Below are 18,978 nucleotides of genomic sequence, written 5' to 3'. Positions count from 1 at the left end.
GAAATCTGTAGACCATACAGTTCTCCCAATGTCCTGCTAACGTGTCCCTTCTCCCCTGCCACAAGTACATTTTAACTGATAACTTATCTCAGTGCTGTTGGGGGTCCTCCTTTTGTTGAGGATTGATTGCACTTTTCATAATGTTTCGTCAATTCCAACACTTCGGAAATGATTAATGTTCAAGGATGACCCTGGTAATTAAGTAATTTATTTCCTTACTGCTAGGCAGGTAAACCACTGGTTCAATGAAAGGTTGTTTTACGTTTCCATGACTGCTGCACTGACAACAAATGATTGCTTCAAATATGTGTATTACCACGTAACTAACCAGTATATGTATGTCAAGTTTATCTTTCTGAAAGTGGTAAGTGTAAACAATGCAACCTCTGCTTCTTGTCCTGTTTTTGAAGTCTCTCTCTGTGAGAGGAATTCCATCTCCCTCATCATATGTAGTACTGATTAAAGAATAAGCAATCATGGCCTTCCACATTTAATTATATTCTTTTTATAATCCTCAGTGTATCATGCTCTCAAACAGCCATTCTCTATGGTATTATTAGATAATGTGTACATTGCAAAGTTATGTGTGTTTGGTGCTTTATGTTAGAGTTTGAGTACTATACAGTTGAAATAATGAAATGATTATTAAGATTACAAAGTGATGATAGATTTCCTATTAATATATCTAATTATTTATTCTTGGCATGTGTGTTTTGATTTGTACTAGGTATCCAGTTGAAAAATGAACTTAAGTACCAGAGTGATATATATCTGATTTGAACACAGTTCAATGTGTGTATTTATTATTTTGTTTTAATTCACTTTATAGGACTTGACCATACCATTGGAGGAAAAGGTGATGTTCTTCTGTCAACTGCGGTAGGTTGTGAATTTGTATCTTAGGTAATCGCTCTTTCAGGTAGTTTTATATTGGTGAAATTGAATTTGAATTTTTCAGGGATGATATTTGTTGCTGAGCCCACTGCTTTATGTGCATTATAAGAATTAATGTAAAGGACTATCTGCCAAAAAATAGTTGGCAATTTTGGATGGTGCTTTTTTTTTGTTTAGTTAACTCATGGGACGTCGGGGTCACTGGCTGGCCAGCATTTATTTCCTGTTCCCAGCTGTCCTTGAGAAGGTTTGGTGGTGAATTGCTTCTTGAACCGTCGAAATTCATGTGCTGTAAGTAGACCCTCAATGTCCTTAGAGAGAGAACTCCAGGATTTTGACCCAACGACAGTGAAGAAACAGTCAGAATGGTGAGTGGCTTGGAAGGGGAACCTTGCAGGTGGTGGTGTTCCCATGTATATGCTGCTCGTATCTTTCCAAATGGAAGTAGTCGTGGGTTTGGAAGGTGCTGTCTAAGGATCTTTGAATTTTGCAGTGCATCTTGTGGATAGTGTACACTGCTGCTACTGAGAGTTGGTGGTGGAGGGAATGGATGCTTGTGGGTCTGGTGCCCAATCAAGCAGGCTGCTTTGTCCAGCATGGTGTCAAGTTTCTTGAGTGTTGTTGGAGCTGCACCCATCAAGGCAAGGGGAGAGTATTGCATCACACTTTTGACTTGTGCTTTGCTAATGATGGACAGACTTCGGAGTGTCAGGAGATGAGTTACTGGCCACAGTATTCCTAGCCTCTGACGTGCTCTTCTAGCCACTGTATTAAATCTAGTTGAGTTCTGGTCAATGGTAAACTAATCAATGTTGGTAGTGGTGGATTCAGTGATGGTAATGCCATTGGATTTCATGGGGCAGCGGTTAGATTGTCTCTGTCTCTTTTTGGAGGTGGTCATTGCCTGACATTTCTGTGGCACGAATGTTACTTGCCATTTGTCAGACCAAGGCTAGGTATTGTCCAGGTCTTGTTGCATTTGAACATGAACTGCTTCAGTATTTGTGGAATTGTGAATAGTGTAGAACATTATGCAAGCATTGGCGAATACTTCTGATCTTATGATGGAGGGATTGTTGTTGATGAAGCAGCTAAAGATAGTTGGCTGAGGACACTACCTTGAGGTTCTCCTGTAGAAATGACTGACCTCCAACAACCACAACCATCTTCCTATATGGCACTCCAACTGTAACTTGTAACTGATATTTAAATTTTTTTTCCTAATTTGTTTGATTCCAAATGATTGATACTTCTGCAAATTATCATGGAGGCTTTATATTTAATTTTTTTGAGGACTTGAGTTTTGAAGGATTATGGGAAAATGATTTATTATCTAGCTGTGTGGCAATATGATTTTTTTTTGTTGAGTAAGTCAATGAAAGGACACCTAAACTTTTCTTAAGATACTTAAAGGAAGTCACATGACTTGAGCTGATTACTTGAACTTGCTTCTTAGAAATCACCTGCCTGGGTTCTCGCTTTTTTGTATGAACAATGTTTGCTTTTCTTGGAATTTGTTTGCTTTTCAGTTGAGACAGGGAAAAACCTATTGAGCTGAGGATACCTGCCTTATCTTTCGTTTCTCAAAAACCCCTGTTGTGAACCACTAGGCTTCACTAGGTGCTGTTGTTGTTGATAAGTATGTCTGGAAGACTCCTGGATATTGTTTCCTGAGCAAGCAGTGTCTGCCAAGATTCCCAGAGGCATGACTGGTCACCTGTCAGTGCGGCTGAATGCCAGATCAGCAGCCATCTGAACATTTCACATCTTGCCTTTCTCTTCAGGGATTAACTGTTGTTCATTAGAAGTGAATTTTTTTGTTTAAAGTGAATTTCTGCAGAGAAATATGTTTGAATGTATTATTTAGTATGTGTTTGGGTTATTTAGAGGCAGAAACATTTATATTTTTGCATTACAGTTTATGGATTGACCAGTATGTTTTGATTCTTTGAATTAGTTTTGTCTTATAATTACCTTTTTTTTAATTCTAAGTATAATCTATAGAGAGCATACGATTAGACATGTCAAATACTATTTCAAACATGTTGTGGAATTAGAGATGGTGCAATCCTCCAATTTTTCTTTCTGTTAAACTCGTTCATGGGATGTGGGTGTCACTGGTGAGGCCAGCAGTTATTGCCCAGAGGACATATAAGAATCAGCCACATTATTGTGCGTCCAGGGTCACATGTTGGCCATATAAACATAGATGATAGCAGCAGGAATAAGCCATTTGACCCCTTGAACCTGCCCTGCCATTCAATATGATAATAGCTGATCAATACACCTGTCCCACCCGCCTCCCATATCCATTGATCCCTTTAGCCACAAGAGCTATAACTACCTCCTTGAACAAAAACACAATGATTTGCCTCAACCAGTGTCTGTGGTAGTGAATTCCGCAGTCTCACTAGTCTCTGGGTGAAGACATTTATCCTTGTCTCAGTTCTAAAAGGTTTAGGCCTCATTCTTAAATTATGACCCTGATTCTGGACTCGCCTGTCATTGGGAATATTCTTTCTGCAACTACCCTGTCTAGTCCTGTTAGAATTTTATAGCTTTTTTTTTTGTTCAAATCCTCTTTTATTCTTCTAAATTCCAATGAATGCACTCCTAACCAATTCAATCTCTCCTCATATGTCAGGAATCAATTTTCTAAACCCTTGATATATTCGATCTATAGCAAGAATGTCCTTTCTCAGGTAAAGAGACTTAAACTGCGCACAGTCCTCCAGGTGTGGCCTCATCAATGACCTGTATAATTGCAGTAACAGACATTTGTTCCTGTGCTCAAATCCTGTTGCTATGAAAGTCAACATACAATTTGCCTTCTTTACTGCCTGCTGCACCTGTGCGCTTACTTTTGGCGACTGGTTTGCGAGGATACTTAGGTCTCAACTTATAACCATTCAAATAATTGCCTTCCTATTTTTGCTGTTAAAGTTGATAACTTCACATTTATCCACATTATGCTGCATCTGCCATGCATTTGCCCACTTAGCCTGTACAAATCACACTGCAGCACCTCTGCATCCTCCTCACAACTCGCCCTTCCTCCCAACTTTGTCAAAATTTCTGCAGATTTTGAGATATTACTTTTAGTTGTCTTGTCTAAATCATTAACATAAAATATGAATAGCTGAGATCCTAGCAATGATCCCTGCAGTACCCCATTAGTCACTGCCTGCCGTTCAGAAAAAGACCCATTTATCCATACTCTTTATTCCCTGTTTGCTAATGAATTTTCTATGGCCACCTTAGGTAAGGACAGCAGATTTCCTTCCCTAATGGACATTAGTGGACAAAATGGTATTTACAACAATCGGCCATTAGGATAATTACCATTAGGTTAGTCTTTTCGTTCCACATTTTTATTGATTCGAACCCATGTCCTCAGAGCATTAGCCTAGGTTAGTGGATTATTAGTCCAGTGACATTACCAGTAGGCCAACACCTCCCCTTTGGTCATAACAAGGTAGAATAACTTGTAGTTTATATTGCCCTCACCAAATGGTTGTGCTGTATGGTAGCAGCAGAACTCTTGATCCTGTTGCCTAAGATGTTTCTGTATCTCATCTCAGAAGATTTCCCACACACTATTGTTGCGTTTATTCCCTACTTTAGTCCTTCCTTTGGATTTCCTGAGATTGTAATATGTATGGTACTGGAACCTAGGTGGAGCCTATCAAAAATCTGAAAAGGGTCTCTGCTTGTTTTGCGGAATTGAGTTTATATTAATCTTTAAAAAAAGCCCATAATTTGTCACAGATCAGAAAGAGCAGAATTAGTGATTCAGAAACTAGTGATTGGCTTGATTGTCAGTGTTTAAAAGCTTGCAGTTTTTTGGTTAAAATTGATAGGATAGAAGAAATTCCGCAGCTTTGAGCTATTGGGGGCAAATATAAGTGTGAGGCTGTCGTGGGTCTTAATTTTTAACGTGGTGGGGAAGCAATAAAGTGAAAGAATATGCACGACAAGAATTGAGAAGGAATTGAAAAGAAAATTTTGAGCAAGTGAACAGAGGTTTTGCTAAATCACTGCTGTACTGAGTCCTTGAAAGGAGATTTTGTTTTGAATAAGTTTATCAAGTCTGAATTTCCATGAATGATCTTCAGTGAATGCATTGTTCTCGTGGAGACACACGTTATTATGGACCAAGTGTTACTGCGTGTGTTTTGCATCTTTCATATACATTTTTAGTTAATGTAAAAAATGTACCCGGCCTACTTCAGAAGGACTTGTAAAATCTATAGAATACTAGTTTTGCCATGTTTAAGTAATCCCTCTATTACAGTTGAGAAACGGTGCACCCTTCACTCGTCTTCCAAGTGACAAGTTGAAAGCAGTTATTCCTCCATTTTTGCCTCCGTCCAACTTTGAACTATGGAGCTGTGACAGGACACGAATAAACAAAGAGGGCCAGCTGGATCATGTTGGGCTATCTGCACCTCGTCGCCTTGCAAAACCCAATTTCAACGGCAGTGGTAATTCTGACATTGTAAGATTTGTTTTGTTTTATTGCATTGTAACACATTTGTCTTTTGGAAAAAGTAGGTAGTAACAGATATTGTTGCAAACTTAAGCAGGTGGGAATATTGGTGTGTATGGTAATAATGCAGCATAAAATTGATTTAATGGAGGTAGCCTAACTGAAGACAAATTACACTTTGAGATCAAAAAATTGACTTCATGGGGCTCATCAACTGAAGGATCATTGAAATTTGCACTTAAAACATGTACCTGGAATTCGCTGAATCAAGCGTGTGGAATATAATGATTTGGCAAGGAATTGTATGAAATGACTTGTATTCTATTTGAGTGTTATTTTGAAACCTAAAATGACTTTGGGAGTGAAATTTCTCTGAATGATTTGAAATGTTGTTGCATGTGCAAGTGTGTAAATATTTCCAATTTGTTATATTTTGATTTATTAATTTCCCCAGTCAAATTTCAGAGTAAAGTCTTAGAATATAAAGTGAAATTCATACTTTTAGTCCACGCATCAGTTGTACTAAACGGAGTTTCCTGCCTTCTCCGTGAGCTTTTATTTTCTTGCAGCAGATCAACTTTCATTCATTTGTAACCTAATTGATTGAAAATATTTTTAAGTAAATGAGCATCCCTGTCTAGTGTTTTTGTGATGGCTCAAGTGCTAACGTTCCTTACAGGTAAACAAAACATAGATGTAGGTGCGTGATTTTTATTAAGCTGGTTAAAACTAGATATCTTCTGTAGATGTGTGTAGTTTATAACTATGAAAGTATTTTAAGGCAGTCAAACTTTAATCTTGTGAATATAATTCAACTTTTGGCTAAAAGTTATGATTGTGTGCTAGAGGTTAGATCTTATTGTACTTGTATTAGGTTATTTTAAATGGGTTAAAATAGATGGGGCAATGCTTCTTAAGGTAAACGTTGTTGAAACACCTGAAACATTTATTGATGAAAAGCATTAATAGTAGTTTCTAGCCCTCTGCATTTAAGATTTGAAATTGTTGCCCTCAGCATGTAATTTCATTTTCATTTCCATTTTCCGAAAGCATCGGATGCCATAACAAATGGCAAATGTGAATGGATTTTATCTGAATTGCTTTTTGGAATAAGTAAAATTATGTACAGTAAATGTTACAAACATTGGATGGCTTACCATTTGCTTGTTTATTTCAGACTTCTGTCAGCAGAATGGGCAGATCTGTTAAACTTCCTCCTATTACAAATCTTACGAGGTGTCCAGCTTCTCCCCCAAACTCTGGACATTTCAATTATTCTCCACATTCCTCAGGTGGATCTAATGGAGTGGTTGGCATCAATAGACATTGCATCAGTGAACCACATAACCGCTCAGGTCTGAAGAATATTCTTGTCGGCTTCTGTTAAAAGCAGTTTTGTTTTTACATTTGAGTGCCTTCTAGTGTTCAATGTAGATAATCAATTTGATGAGATTAAATTGCCTCCAGCAATTGGAGTTCTGTGCTTGATCTTTTGTGTTCAACACACACTCATTTGGGGTCAATTGATGTAATTGTTGTCAAGGGCAGCATTTTCTAACCAAAGAAATATAAGAATCTTGCAGTGCAGAAGGCACCCATTCAGCTTACGCTGAGATTGGAAGTAGCTGTCCAGTTAGGCTTATTTCTCTGACTTTCCCCACAGCTCTTGCCAAAGATATTGGGTCTTTTTCCCAGTGGACATTTCATCATTATTTACTGTCTCTCAAATCATTTGAAGTTTTGAGCAAGTGTATTAAATTTTTTATTAATTGTTTCTGCTGTAAGGACAATCCCAGCTTTTGTCTGCATGTAACTTAAGTAAATGATTTAATTTTTTTCCCCTCCACTGGATGACATTTCTAATTTTACAGTATAAAATAATTGGTATTAAGGTAACCATGTAGTGTGCTTTTCTAAAGTATATGTTTTGAGATTCCATTGTAATGCAGTAATTTAGAATAGCCATTTAACAGTGATTGCCATACGTAGTACATTGTGACATTTTTTTAAAAATTAGAAAAATGTTGTAAACAGAGTCCTGAAAAAGTTTAGAATTGTTTGAATGTACAATGACTAATTTCTGGTTAGTGACTGAATCCCACTGTTAACATCAACCAAAGAACGAATTGCATCCATTTCAAAACTCTTTAAACCATTAATCCACTATGTACAGTTTATTCTTCATTCCAATTTGTTTAATTTTAAAACATCTGATTCTATTTATTTAAGCACTAAATCACTTATTATTTATGCATCCTGCTTTGAATAACTGATTTTTAGAAGAAATTTAAATTATTAGACATAGTCTACAGTCTACACTTAAAATGCTGCACATATAGTTTAAGAGAGAAATTTTCCACTTTATGCATTCTTGAATTTTGAAGGGCTTCCATGAGATATTTTGTAATTATTAGTTGACATTCAACATATACTGCTTGGACATTTACAAATGTGAATGAGCAAATGTACAGTTGAAAATGTCTCTCAACACTTTTTAGGGATTGGGCTTTTTACCCACATAACCTGTCTCTTCCTGAACAATGAAACATCATTGCAATGATCAGTTTTGACATTTTTCTGAGGTCTTCAACCAACTAAGTGGATTCAGTGCATGAAAACATATAAAACCTTGGCTAGACTTGGCATTCTTGTTAGAATAATGCAGTCAACAGGAAATATGATAGAAGATCTAAAATTATTGCAGAATAGGACAGTGTACTGTTTCCAGTGGTAGAATGGCCATGAATATAAACATGATTCAAACATTTGCCTGTTGGTAGAGAACTTGGACATTGCCATTACCACAGAGTTAATGTCTGCATATTTGAATGAATAAAGTACCTGAGTTGTATGGAATTCAGCCTTGGATTCTTGATGTTCAGGATGGTCTGGCAGAACTAGTGCTCAAATAACTCAGTAATTTCTTAGATATTTGGATTATCGGATTGCAGAATGTCAAATTTAAGGTGGTTAACAGGAATATATAGGGGGCAGGAGAAGCATAGGCAAGTTATTCTTCTGTTACAGGGAAGAAATTTTAGAATTAATTGTAAGAAATTTAGTGTAATATCTAATTGATACAAACTAATTGGTGAGATTTGGCTTGCATTTGTTAAGGGAAAATCCTATCAAACCAATTTAATAGGTATATTTTAATTTTTATATTTATAAACTGCTAACATGTAGATTGAGGCAGCAGTTAATGTAGTTCACTTGCATTTTGAATAATCTTTGAAGCATTTCGGACAGATCTCAGCAGAAGATAGATAAGTAGGAGAAAGGAACAAAAAAAACACACATTGTGTAGGTTTGTTCAGTCAAAATGGAACTACGTGGTTATAATCTAGTGAAACTGGATGACTGAGAATGTTGGTATGGTAAATCACGCCTAACATTGCAGGGATATCTAAAAGGGATAAAGTATCTTGTCACAGTTATGTTGAATACTGTGAGTTAGTTTTGGTTAGAGTTATTTAATTGTAATGAAGTATTGGGAATATGATGAATCTTAGCAGAAAATTATGGCAGAGCTGGGAGTTCAAGTAGAAGAAAACTATTTAAGACGAGAGGAAGAAGAATGTGCAGCTGAGGCAAGTACAAGGATAGAGTATATCACATTAACTAAAATCCATTAACTCTGTACTTAGTGTTTGAGGAGGTAGTTGTTTATAGAAGAGAAGGATTGTGAGGTTATTAAAATTAATGAAAAGTCAGTAGGTGACTTCTGATATGGTGAAGTACAATCTGAATAAGGTGTGAGCATAAGTTGTTGGAGGATAAATATTTTTAATATTTATAAAGGAGGTTGTAGGCATATTGGGGTAACGTTGATGAGAGCTCATCGTATATTCTTGTGAGGATAGCTATTAAAATGACTGTAGCCTTTTCCAGTTTAGCATGGGGAAAAGTAAACAACTGACTTCAAGGCTCAGTTCGTGTCATCATTTAAGCTGCTGGAAGTCATGTGGATAGGCCAGTGGCTGCTAACGGTTGTCTTTCCTCGACCTGCTCTGCATGGCTTTCTTCACCGTATGGTTAAGGTTTGGATTTAGTTGGGATACTCCTGTGACCTTCAACTTGGTGTCTATCTCTTATTAGCAATTGAGGAATGTAACTGAAATTACATCATTTTAAATTCGCAGGAGGAAGTTCAGATAATGTCTTGTCACAAATTGCTGCCCAGAGACGGAAAGCAGCAGGCTTACCTGAGCTAAAAACAAACCGATCTGAGATTTTGCCTCACCCAATCTCTATCGAAACTAGCCTTCCTGAACTGCCAGTCTCGCCAGCTGAGAGTAACTGCATTGTACAGGTAACTGGTGAATATGACCATTTGAATAGTTTTTCATTTGGCCTTGTGTACAATAACAATAATGATCCCGCTCTTAACATGACATTCAAAGCTTTGTACTGATCAGCTCCAGATAAACAATCAAATTTGGTTTAACATGTTTTGGTTTGATAACCATTAAAACTGGAATAATGATGGGTTGGAATAATCATTATATATTTCTTTTGTCAAGAGAAAAGGAATATGATCTAATTTGAAAGGCCACTTTATGTCTGAATTAAAAAGAACTATGCTAGACATAATATGTTTGTCACTTTGCAAAAGATGTAGCAAAGAAACTCAAGTGCTCTTTGCCCTCCTGCTTTGAAAATCAGTTTAAAAATGTGTTGAGCTATAAATTAGATACTAAGTTTTGATGTTAACTATTGTGATATGCTAGACTACTTTTGATTGCCTTATAGTGCTGGAGAGCAATTTGTAAGTTTCATTTTGACGCCTAAATCAGATCGTTTTTTGCCTTTTTCCAGGAGATTACCTGCTTGTCAGTTGGGGAACAAATGGTCTAGTTATAATATTGTAGGCATCAAAATATAGGACATGCTTGATCCAGCTAGTCTTTTCCTGTCTTGTTATTTTCTTGGTTTTATACTGTGTTGCAGTCATAAGAAATATAGGCGGCTTGACAGTGAGCAGAGCACGAACAGTACTTTTGCACTTAAAATTTAAACTGTTATTGCTCTAGAATTACTCAAGTGTCAATTTACACAAATTATATCTTTTGTTAACATAGAAATGTGGGAAACAGCGTCCATCATCTTGTACATCATCAAATTCAAAGAGCACCTCTCCTACTCTGACTCCATCACCGTCTCCTACCCCTAAGAGTCCCCAGGGGGAATCATCACTATCCTCATCTTCACATCAGCAGTCTAAGAGCAGTGGCGGGTCCAGTAGTGGAACCCTCACAGATGAAGGTAATGCGTATTTTGTAATGTGGATATTTTGTACTTCCCTCCAGCAGGATTTGGCAGAGCTTTTTGGGCTAAATATGATTTAACTAAGTGTGCTATAAAACCTATGAATGTTGATAGTTATAAAAATGTAGTGCTTTGAAGGAACCAATTTAATATCTAAGAAAATGAAAGATGAATTTTAAGTATTTTTGAGTCATCTGCAAACATGGCTATAGAACATTCACTTTCTTCATTTGAGTCATTGATATATATTGTAAAAATTGTGGCACCCACTAGTTACAGATTGCCATCCTGAAAATGCCCCCTTATTCCAATGGTGTCACCTATTAGTTCGCAAGCTTCTATCCATGCTGATAAAGTACCTTTAACACCATGGGCTCTTAGCTTTTTACAGAGCCTAACAATAGAAAAAGGATGGTGTCATACTATGAAGAAAAGTTGCCATAGTCCTACCAGATTTCGGGGCTGCTCATTAGAAAGAGACAGCTGTTGGTGGTTTAATGTCAGGGTCACCACGCCTCATGCAAGAGAGAGGTTGATAAGAAGAATCCTTCATGGTAGCCCTAGCCAATGCGGGAATTGAACCCATGATGTTGACATTACTCTGCATTGCAAAGTGGCCGTTTTGCTGTCTGAGCTAACTGACCCTGTTATGCTATGTAGAATAACTAGGGCAAGGGAGATTAATGCTATTAATGGAGATATGGCCAAAAGTAGAGGAGAGGGTGTGATTGAACAGAATGGTAGCTACAGAATTGGTTGCTGTAACAGTGTATTAGTTTCCTAAGAGTCTAGCACCAAGAGGGTGTAATCTCATTTTAAGGAGTCTCACATATAAAGGGAATGAGGAGGGATTCCTTCTTTGAAGTCATGAATCTGTGGCATTCCTTACCATAGAGCTTGGGTCATTAACTATATTCAAGGCTAAGATTGGTATATGATCAGTAAGAAAAACAATGGTTATGGGGAAAAGGCAGGAAAGTGGAGCTGAAGATTATCAGTTCAGTCATTAATTTATTAAATGACAGAGCAGTTTGATGGGTAGGATAGCCTACTTTTGCTCCAGGGTCTTACAGACCAAGTGATGAGAATTACAATGTCTCCGGTCAACATCTGGTTTGCCCATTATTTGCTAAAATGAGACAAAGGCACTGTTTGATCCCACTTTCCTCTACCAAAACCGGTCACTGTTCTATGATCATTTTGGAATACAAAGGTAGTTCCTTACGTACATAAAAAATAGCAGCAGCAGTTGGTCACCTTGTGCCTTCAGTTTAATACACCCCCACCTACCAAATGGACTAAGTAAATAGGGAGAAAATGCTACAGTTGTTGGGATGATTTGTAACCAGATGATACAAATTTGAGATAATTTGTGAAAATACTGATGGGGGGGCAGCCCATTCAATCATAACTTTCATAGGGAAATTGGGCATATATCTTTAAAGAAAAACTGAGAAATTTTCAGGAAAAGAGCTGGATTTCTTTAAAAAAAACACTTTGATGTGGAGGTGCCAGTGTTGGACTGGGGTGGGCAAGGTCAGAAGTCACACAACATCAGGTTATAGTCCAACAGGTTTATTTGACATCACAAGCTTTTGGAGCGCTGCTCCTTCGTCAGGTGAAGTCACATAAAAGCGTTTTACTTTCCTTTCAAGATCAAAAATTTGTCTAACTGAGTATACTAAATGAGACCGCAGCTGTGATCTAAATTAGAAAAATCCAAAGATTAATAATCCTTGGAGAGAGACAATTTCTCCTTCTCTCCATCCTAAGTAGGTAACCTGTCATTTTGAATATGTAGCTCCTTGTTCTAGATTTCATATCCAAGAGAAATATTCTCTCAACATCTATTCTGTCGAGCCTTCTCTTAATGTTCATAAGATCTCGTCTCATGCAACTGAACTTGAATGGGTATAAACCCAACCTACTCAACCTTTTTTTGTAAGACCATTGTTTCATCTCTGGAATTAGACTAATGAACCATCTCTGAACTTTTTGCAGTACAAATATTTCCTTCAGGTAAGGAGACCAAAACTGCAAAGTAGCTTGAGTGTATCCTCACCAGTGCCCTGTGCAGTTGCAACAAAGAGTCTCTACTTACATATTTCATTTCCATGCAGTAAATATCAGCATTTAATTTGCCTTCCTAGTTAATTACTTCAAACGCATGCTAACATTTTGTGATTCATATACAAGAAGAACTGGATCTCTCTGGATCACAGCACTACTGTTTGCCTCTATTAAAATAACATTCTGCTTTTCTACTTTTCCCAAATAAAACTTGTCTGCCAACATTCTACTCGTTAAATCTATCTATGTCTTTGCAAACTATGTGACCTTCCCACAACTTTGTTCCCTATCTATGCTTGGATTGTCAGCAAATGTATAGGGTCATAGAATCCTAGAGGTCTATAGGACAGGTCTTCTGCCTGCTTGAATCTGTGCAGGTCAAAAACATCCACCTAATTATTCTAATCCCGTTTTCCACACTTGGTCAATGGCTTTGCATGCCTTGGCATTGCAAGTGCACATCTAAATACTGCTTAAATATTGAGGTTTTCTGCCTTTACTACCTTTACAGGCAGAGTTCCAGATTCCCACCACCCCCTGAGTGAAAAAAATGTTACGTCAAATCCACTCTAAAGCTCCTGTCCTTTACCTAAAATCTATGCTTCCTGGCCACTGATCGCTCCACCAAGGAGAAAAGTTCTTTTCTGCCCATCCTGTCTATGGCCATAATGTTATTCTTAATCATGTCCTGCCTCAGCTTCCTCTGCAGATGTAACGGCGGATCCCTGAACCAGAATTCCCAAGTGCCTTTTGTATCAGATTTCTGAAATCTTTCCTCAGTTAGAAAATAGTCTACACCTCTATTCCTACCGAAGCGCATAACCTCACACTTTCTATGCACTACCCTACAGCTTTCTCTGTGGCAACCCTTAGAAGCAATTTCTCCTCCTCTGTCTTAAATTGGTGTCCTTTATTCTGAGACTATACCCTCTGGCCGTAGATTCCCGATGAGGGGAATTATCCTCTCAGCGTTTATCCTGTCAGTCCCCTTAAGAATCCTAGAAATTTCAATTTGATCACTGCTCATTCATCTAAATTTCAATGAGTAGAGTCCGAACCTGGTCAATCTTTGCGCATAAGATAATCCCCCCAAACAGAGGATCATCATATTTATTTTTCTCTGAGCTACGTGCAGTGAAGTAATACGGTTGCTTAAATAATGGGACCAAAACTGCTCTCAGTACTCCTGATGTTATCACACTGTTATGTAGTTGTAGTAAGACTTCCCCACTTTTATGCTGCAGCCTCCTTGAAATAAGGATACAAATTCCCTTAGCCTTCCTGAATACCTGCTGCACCTATGTGCTAGCTCTCTTTGTTTCATGCAGAAGTAGCCCGCCCCCCAACCACCACATCACTTGCTCTCGGCCTAGAAGGAGAAGTTGAAGCTTTCAGCCAAGGAAATGGCAGATTTAAAACTAGTGAGGAGAAATTTCTTTGAAAGGATCATGAATCTATGGAATTCACTGCTTCAGGGTACAGTGGATATCGGGACATTGTCCATCTCCTCCTCAAATTTATTCATTGTTAATCAAATACGTTGTATGGTCTAACATCCTCCAGTGTCTTTTCAGGCAGAGAGTTGCAGATATCCTCCAACTCTGAGAAAATCAGAATTGAATTCCATTTGGCTCCAATGCATTTGGCTCTTCGTCTAAATTATTAATGTAGGTTAAAAAATTTGACATTCTAGCAATAATCCTATTGATCCTTTGGCACCTCACTAGTTTGTTTGGTAACATGAAAATTACCCATTTATCTCATCTTTGTTTCCTGGTAGTTAGCCAACCTCCTATCCATGCTAATAACATAGCCCCCGATTGTAGGAGGTGTTAGCCTTCCAAACCAGTCTACTTGAAATTAGATCACCATTCCTTCACTGTCACTGAATCAAAATTTTAGAACTGTCTTGCTAACAACATTGAGCATTGAGATGGTCATAAGGACAGGTCTTTGTTTGTTTTCTCTTGAAGCTGTGTGTGTGAAGTTAAATCTGCTTTTATTTTGTATGTCATTTTGTATAAGAGCATACAATATTCCTTATTAGACTTTACTGCTTCAAGACTGAATTCCAACATAATCCAAGTAAATTTTGATTTTGAAGAATAATTTGCTGATCCTTCCTCATGTTTCTCCAGATGAATTATCCAGTATCCTAAAAAGGCTATCATTGGAAAAATATCAACCTATATTTGAAGAACAGGAGGTAATATTGTTTTGATTCTCTTCAGAAATTACTATCTTTATTCATATCTTATTAAAGTTATGTGGAAGTTTAACTTGCAAAACCTGCTTATTGTGTCAAACTGTGCATTCTACAGGATTAAAACAAAAGATGGGATGTACATCTCTATCTCTATGGTGTAAAGTATTTTATTTTGTAGCAGCAACTTCCAACATATGCTACATTCCAATGTGCATAAAGCAGGAGTTTTTCCTTCTACTTTAGATGTGTCCTGTCTATAATTTCTGCTATTCTTTAAACATTTTCCTTATCAAACATGATGAGTGACTTTATTGTCAACTTTTCTTTACATGAGTATATTATATCTGATCGATCCTGGAACGATTAAAGAAAAGCCAAAGGGTATCATATTATTCATCTTACCTGTAATGTATCGTCAGTTTTATTTTTATTAATGCTATATTAGATTTATTTTTGGTTGTAATTTCACTTTTTAATCCTTTCAAGCTTTATCATCACCATCATTGTCAGAAATTCTTGGGTTTTCTTACGGAAGTTCTTTTGCGTTATATACCACTCCCTAGCTCAGGTGTAAGCAAGAGTGCAGTTGCCAGTGCTGGTCTTGAGCTTGTCAGTGAAATAGCCTACTTGCTATTTCACTTATTTTCTCAAAATATTTCAAAAACTTCTAGTTTCCTTGGTTATTTAATAGATATTCAGTAGATGGAATGAGCATACCATTTCAGTGTTGGTCACAGTTCTGCTTCTAGTTGTTTAATAGTATTTTGATTAGTCACGTTCTTTTTTTTTACACTCCTTTCAATTTCACTCTTGACAGAGAGACTCTTTAAAAATTATCCTGATTAGTGTGATTCTGTGAGAGTTCTGACTTCTTGCTCATTTCTGTGTATATTTCAATGGCGTATAATATCCCATATCTATATTCTCTCTTGTCTTTCTGCAGTCTTCCACTTTAATTCTGTCTCTAGTTGTGAATATAACCAGATGGTAAGTTTTCATTCTTGTAAAGAAGGTCAGTCCAGTCTGTTCTTCTGATTTGTTTCTCATAATATATATTAAGCAGATATATTAAGCAGTCCAAAATGTTGTTCTTTCAATTTCAACTGTAAAGAAAATTTTTAAAAATGTAATTTTTATTGTCTTGTTTCAGCCGTAGTCTAATGCAGCTATTGTTTCTGTGACAGTATTGTATTAAGGAGGAGTTTTAATAGATTGATGTTGGTTAAATGATGAATTTCCACAGAAGTCTTTTTTATGGTGAATGATCTTGCAGTGCAATTGTACTGGAATTGTCTACTGTGTATTTTCTGACATTCAAATTATTTGAAAACCGCTTTTTTCTCGTTATTACGTGAATTGCATAATGTCTGAAATGAATTAGCAAAGGAAATGCCACCTAAAAGTGAACTCTGTTCACAATGTGAAACAGGAACACTAGTACCATTAGGCCCTGTGAGCCTGTTCTGCCAGTTAAAAAGATCGTGACTGATCTGCTTGTTTTGAATTCCACTTTTCCTACTATCCTGATAATCTTTGATATCCTAGCCTAACAAGAATCTATCTGTCTCTGCCTTAAAAGTATTTGATGACACCTCATCCACCACCTTCTGAAGCCAGGAGTTTCAAAGTCACACACAATCTTCAGAAAAGTCATTTCTTCTATCCTAAAAGGGCAACTCCTGATTTTAAAATGTACTCCCTAGTTTGGACTGACCGGCAAGAATAAACATCCTTTCTGCATCTAAGCCCCTTCAAGATCTTATACACTTCAATCAGATTAGCCCTCATGCTTCTCAAGTCTGATGGAAATCAGCCCAGTCTGTTCAACCTATTCTCATAAGACAACTGGCTCATTTCACGTATCAATCTAGTAAGCCTCTTCTGAAACATCCCCAGTAGTTTTTGTGACGACTTATTCTCATGTAATCATCTCAGTGATGTATCCTGTAAGAGGTTCTATTCTCTCTGGAAAAACAGTTAATTGCTCCTAGCAGCGGATAAATATGTATGTGCTAAGTTGGACCTTTCAAAAATTGAGTCTTGCTGTACCTACCACAACTAATTATTTTCCCCAAATCTTTCTTCAGTACTTTGACCTTCCATAAAATATGTTTAAATTTAACCTTAATTCTTTGATACCATCTGTGTCAGCTTTAGCAAAAGAGGAGTTTTCAACATTGGAGTTGGGATGCCATGTTGATGCTGTACAAGACATTGGTGAGGCCACCTGTAGAATATTGCATACAATTCTGGTCACCCGTCACCCTGTGACCAGAAAAAATTTATAAGCATGTTGCTGGGACTGGGGTGGGTTTTGAGTTATAAGGAGAGGCAGCATAGGCTGGGGCTATTTTCCCTCGAGTGTTGGAGGCTGAGGGGTGACATTTTAGAGGTTTATAAAATCATGAGGGGCGTGTATAGGGTAAATAGCCAAGGTCTTTTTCCAAGGGTAGGGGACTCCAAAACTAGAGGGTGTAGCTTTAAGGTCAGAGGAGAAAGATTTAAAAGGGATCCGAGGGGCAGCTTTTTCGCACACGGGCTGGTGCGTGTATGGAATGAGCTGCCAGAGGAAATGGTAGAGGTGGATATAACTGCAACATTTAAAAGATATTTGGACAGCTACATGAATAAGAAAGATTTAGAGGGATATGGGCTAAACGTAGACAAATGGGACTAGTTCAGTTTAGCATGGATACTTTGAACCGAAGGGTCTGTTTCTATGCTGTATGATTCTTTGACTCTATATCCATGACCAGTACCTCATTAGTGAGGCTGTAAGTTTTGCCCTTGCTTCTGTAACATTGGACCTTTTTTGCTTCTGGACGGTCATGCTGGGATGTTGTTATTCTGCCTTTAACTGCAAGCACCCCCAACTGGTCATTATTGTTTCAGCATCCATCTATCGTACACACTGATAACAATTTTACCAGTCAACAAGAAACTTAGGACGTTTTAAAATCTATGACTCAGAAGAAGACCATTCACCATTTTGTGCCTGCTGTTTAATAAAGAAAGTGTCTTTATTACCACTTTCCAGTTGTTGTCTTGCACTTTCTGCCATTTGCAGGGCTACATGTCCAAGCAGTATTTTAAATGCAATGGGGATTCCTGCTTTCAACACCATTAGAGGCAGCAAGTTTCAGCCTACTATTCTCTGTGAAAGCGTCTCCTCAACCCCCCTCTAAACCTGCTGAATACTTTAATTTCCCTGGTTCTTAATTTCTTTGCTTCGGGGGAAGAAAGTGTCCTTTCCACTTATCTAGACCCCCCATAATTTTATACACTTCAATTAAATCTCACCTTGGCCTCTATTTGTTCCAAAGAAGATAGCTATCAATCTTTCCTCATAGCTGAAATTGTCCATTCCTGGCATCATCCTAGTAGCTGTTCTTTGTGCCCTCTTTAATGCTCAACCTAATATGAAATAAATTTGGACAATAGGTAGTCATCCACATTTAAATCATCTTGAATATATCCCACATTTTGTTGACCTGTGTTTTGCGAAACAGCTCCATTCGTCCTTGGATGAATCCATATCCATTCATGACTGAGTTCTGAGGAAGGGTCACCGGACCTGAAACGTTAACTCTGTTTTTTCCTTCACAGATGCTGCCAGACCTCCTGAGCTTTTCCAGCAACTTTGTTTTTGTTTCATTCATGACTGTCATCTTGACTGTTTTGAGGTTTGTTACGAGAATAATGAACTGGATTCCTAGTTTGAGGGTGCTCCATCTGTGGACTGAATTTGATACGGTAGCTTGATCTTTCTGAAAAGAATGTGTCCTCTCTTTGAACTTGACAATATTAATACTGGTCATGGAAATGTTGTACTATTGGTGTTCTGGTTTCATGTGTAATTTTAATGAGCTGTAGCGACTAGCTACCAATCTGACTGTTCAACCTGGTTCAGAGATAGTAGGAACTGCAGATGCTGGAGAATCTGAGATAACAAGGTGTAGAGCTGGATGAACACAGCAGGCCAAGCAGCATCAGAGGAGCAGGAAGGCTGACGTTTCGGGCCTAGACCCTTCTTTCTGAAGAAGGGTCTAGG

The 18,978-nt window shown here is 37.6% G+C and overlaps 1 protein-coding gene across 1 annotated transcript in view; it reads left to right on the top strand.

Moving 5' to 3' along the window:
- The window catches only part of LOC109913500 (ankyrin repeat and SAM domain-containing protein 6), a 51,554-nt gene that overhangs the window by 24,486 nt on the left and 8,090 nt on the right, over positions 1–18,978 (top strand). Inside the window, exons 7-12 of the mRNA XM_048613256.1 lie at positions 830–879; positions 5,189–5,392; positions 6,561–6,738; positions 9,526–9,695; positions 10,465–10,648; positions 14,860–14,927. Of these exons, the coding sequence (XP_048469213.1) occupies positions 830–879; positions 5,189–5,392; positions 6,561–6,738; positions 9,526–9,695; positions 10,465–10,648; positions 14,860–14,927 (854 nt within the window). The remainder of the gene's footprint in view (positions 1–829; positions 880–5,188; positions 5,393–6,560; positions 6,739–9,525; positions 9,696–10,464; positions 10,649–14,859; positions 14,928–18,978) is intronic.

This window comes from Rhincodon typus, chromosome 2 (genome assembly GCF_021869965.1).
Source record: "Rhincodon typus isolate 14 chromosome 2, sRhiTyp1.1, whole genome shotgun sequence".
NCBI lineage: Eukaryota > Metazoa > Chordata > Chondrichthyes > Orectolobiformes > Rhincodontidae > Rhincodon > Rhincodon typus.
Note: the sequence above shows the minus strand (reverse complement) of the source record. Positions and strands in the feature narration are given on the sequence as shown.